This window comes from Parus major, chromosome 26, assembly GCF_001522545.3.
Source record: "Parus major isolate Abel chromosome 26, Parus_major1.1, whole genome shotgun sequence".
Classification (NCBI taxonomy): Eukaryota; Metazoa; Chordata; class Aves; order Passeriformes; family Paridae; genus Parus; species Parus major.
The window spans coordinates 3,876,756-3,879,257 of NC_031795.1; the positions used below are offsets into that span (position 1 = coordinate 3,876,756).

Here is a 2,502-nt window from a genome sequence, read left to right on the forward strand (position 1 = left end):
AGATGTCAGGATTGCTGGAAAGACACAAAATCAGCCCCAAAATCTGAATAAAATCAGCCCCAAATGTGAATTTCTGCTCCACAATGACTTTCCCACCATAATTAGATGTCAGGATAGCTGGAAAGACACAAAATCAGCCCGAAAATCTGAAATCAGCCCAAAATCTTATGAAAATCAGCCCCAAAATTGGAATTTCTGCCCCACAGAAAGCTGAGGAGCACGGAGAAGGTGCAGATGGAGGGAAGGACGGATCCTGGGGCTCTCACCGGGAGAAGTAGAAGCTGAAGATGGGTTTGCTGAGCTGCTCCTGCCGCAGCAAATTCTGCAGCAACGTGGGGAAACCAGGGATGGCAACGCCTGGGTAAGCCAGGCCCAAAATCCCATCGAAATCCAGGTAGTAGAAGGGTCTGCTGGGCTCATCCAGGCTCAGGCCGAATTCCTGGTTGCTGAGGGTGATGTTCTGGATCTGCAGGGAGAGGGAAGGTGCTGGGAGATGTCAGGAATTGGTCCCAAAGGTGACTCTGTCCTGGGAGAGGCTGAGCCCATCGCTGCTGGGGTCAGGAGCAGCCTGACTCGCAGTTCTGTCCCCTCATCCTTTCTGTTCTACAGAAATAAAACACCCACAAACCCAATTTTGCCTCTTAAATCCGTTGAAAATGGCGTTTTCTCCACCTGCAAGCCTCGCACAGAGCGTTCCTTTTTGTCCTGGAAGCACAAAGCTTGGATGGACACAAAGCAAATCCTTGTGGCCACAGAAATCCTTCCCTTATCCCTGAGCAGGGCTGGAAAGCCCAGAGGACTGGGAATGGGTTTGTTTGCAGATCCCAATCTCAGAGTGAATTCATGCTGACACACCTTAAATGAATCAGGAGCCAATCCCCAGAATAAAAAGGCACTTTTAATTTTTACCCCACTTCAGGCCTGTTCCAGTGGGATATTTTGCTCTTTTAAGGTAAAAAAAAAAGAAAGATTTTTGGTTTTTTTCTTAAAAAAAGGTTTTAAGCAGCCTGATTTTTTAAGCAAATTGAGTTTTTAAACCAGCTGGATTTGTTTTTCCCTGTGTCCAGCCCCTCAGGGCTCACTCACTGTCACAGTGTCACATCCCAACACCACGGACAGGTCCCCAAAGCCGTAGCTCAGGGTGTAGCTGGCGCCGGTGCCCAGGAAGGTGGAGGACAGGCTGTGGTTGAAGCTGGCATGATCCTCTGCAGGGACAGAAGGTGACAGCCCCCAGGTCACAGCCCCGACCCCACAGAGACAGGCATCACAGGGAATGGGGCACAAATCCAGTCCCACCGGGTTGGTGGCCCCAAACCCCCCTGGGTGGCCCTGTCCCAGCTGCCAGGGGTGTCCCCAAGGGTGTCCCCAGGGGTGCTCACCACAGGCTGGGCTCTGGCAGTAGGTGGAGGGCACCCACAGGTTGGCAGAGCCGGTGTCGAAGATCACCAGGAAATTTTGGGGAGGGGTCCCGATGCCGATCTCCCCGAAGTAGAAGGTCTGTGAACGAGAGCTTGGGTGGGTTTCTGCTCCTGCCTGCTTTTTTGAATGAGGTTTCTGAACCCCAAAGCGCTGCTCGTGGGCCTGCAGGGCACCAAAGCACAAAAAGGGACAATGATTTGCCCTGGGCAGGGTCAGGAATGGTGTGGATCCACCCTGGAAACATCAATTCTGCTTTTCTGGAGAAAGGATTTCCCTGTCTCAACTGCAGCTGATGCCTCCTGCCCTCCCAGCACCAGCCAGCCCATGGGGCCAGCCTAAACCCCCCAAAAAACCCTTCCCAAAGCCCTGAACTGGGCAGTGGGAGGGAGCTGAGCCCCCCCAGCAGGCAGGAAAGCCAAGAAGGGCTCCCCAAAGAGCCAAGCCAGCCCAGAGGGGAAAGGAAAAGCTCCAGCTCTCACATCCAGGTGGTTCAGCAGAGGTTCATAAGCCACGGCCCCTCCGAGCTGGTATTTCCTCCCCGGGTCCCCTCGCAGGTCACTCAGGAACCCCTCGGGCAGCCCCTTCTCTCTCATCACCTCCCGCACGGACCTGCCCTTCCTCAGGGTGATCCTGTGGGGCACAGAGATCCAGCTGGGCACCCCGTGCTGGGGCTGAGCCCCCCTCCAGGCAGAGCCCTCATCCTCACCCTCATCCTCCCTTCCAGACCCCTTCATCATCATCCTCACCCCCAGACCCCTCACCCTGCCTCCAGACCCCTCACCCTGCCTCCAGACCCCTCACCCTGCCACCAGACCCTTCATCATCATCCTCACCCCCAGACCCCTCACCCTGCCTCCAGACCCTTCACCCTGCCACCAGACCCTTCATCATCATCCTCACCTCCAGACCCCTCACCCTGCCTCCAGACCCTTCACCCTGCCACCAGACCCTTCATCATCATCCTCGCCCCCAGACCCTTCATCATCATCCTCGCCCCCAGACCCTTCATCATCATCCTCGCCCCCAGACCCCTCACCCTGCCTCCAGACCCCTCATTCTCACCCCCATCCTCTCCCCAGACCC

The 2,502-nt window shown here is 55.7% G+C and overlaps 1 protein-coding gene across 2 annotated transcripts in view; it reads right to left on the reverse strand.

The window, feature by feature from the left end:
* LOC107214993 (gastricsin-like) overlaps positions 1-2,502 on the reverse strand; it is a 6,055-nt gene that overhangs the window by 2,627 nt on the left and 926 nt on the right. For both annotated transcript variants that reach the window (XM_015650898.3, XM_015650897.3), the window contains exons 2-5: positions 1,899-2,049; positions 1,380-1,497; positions 1,087-1,205; positions 267-466 (exon numbers count right to left, since the gene is read on the reverse strand). In XM_015650898.3, coding sequence (XP_015506384.1) covers positions 267-466; positions 1,087-1,205; positions 1,380-1,497; positions 1,899-2,012 — 551 coding nt within the window. In that variant the 5' untranslated portion in view covers positions 2,013-2,049. The remainder of the gene's footprint in view (positions 1-266; positions 467-1,086; positions 1,206-1,379; positions 1,498-1,898; positions 2,050-2,502) is intronic.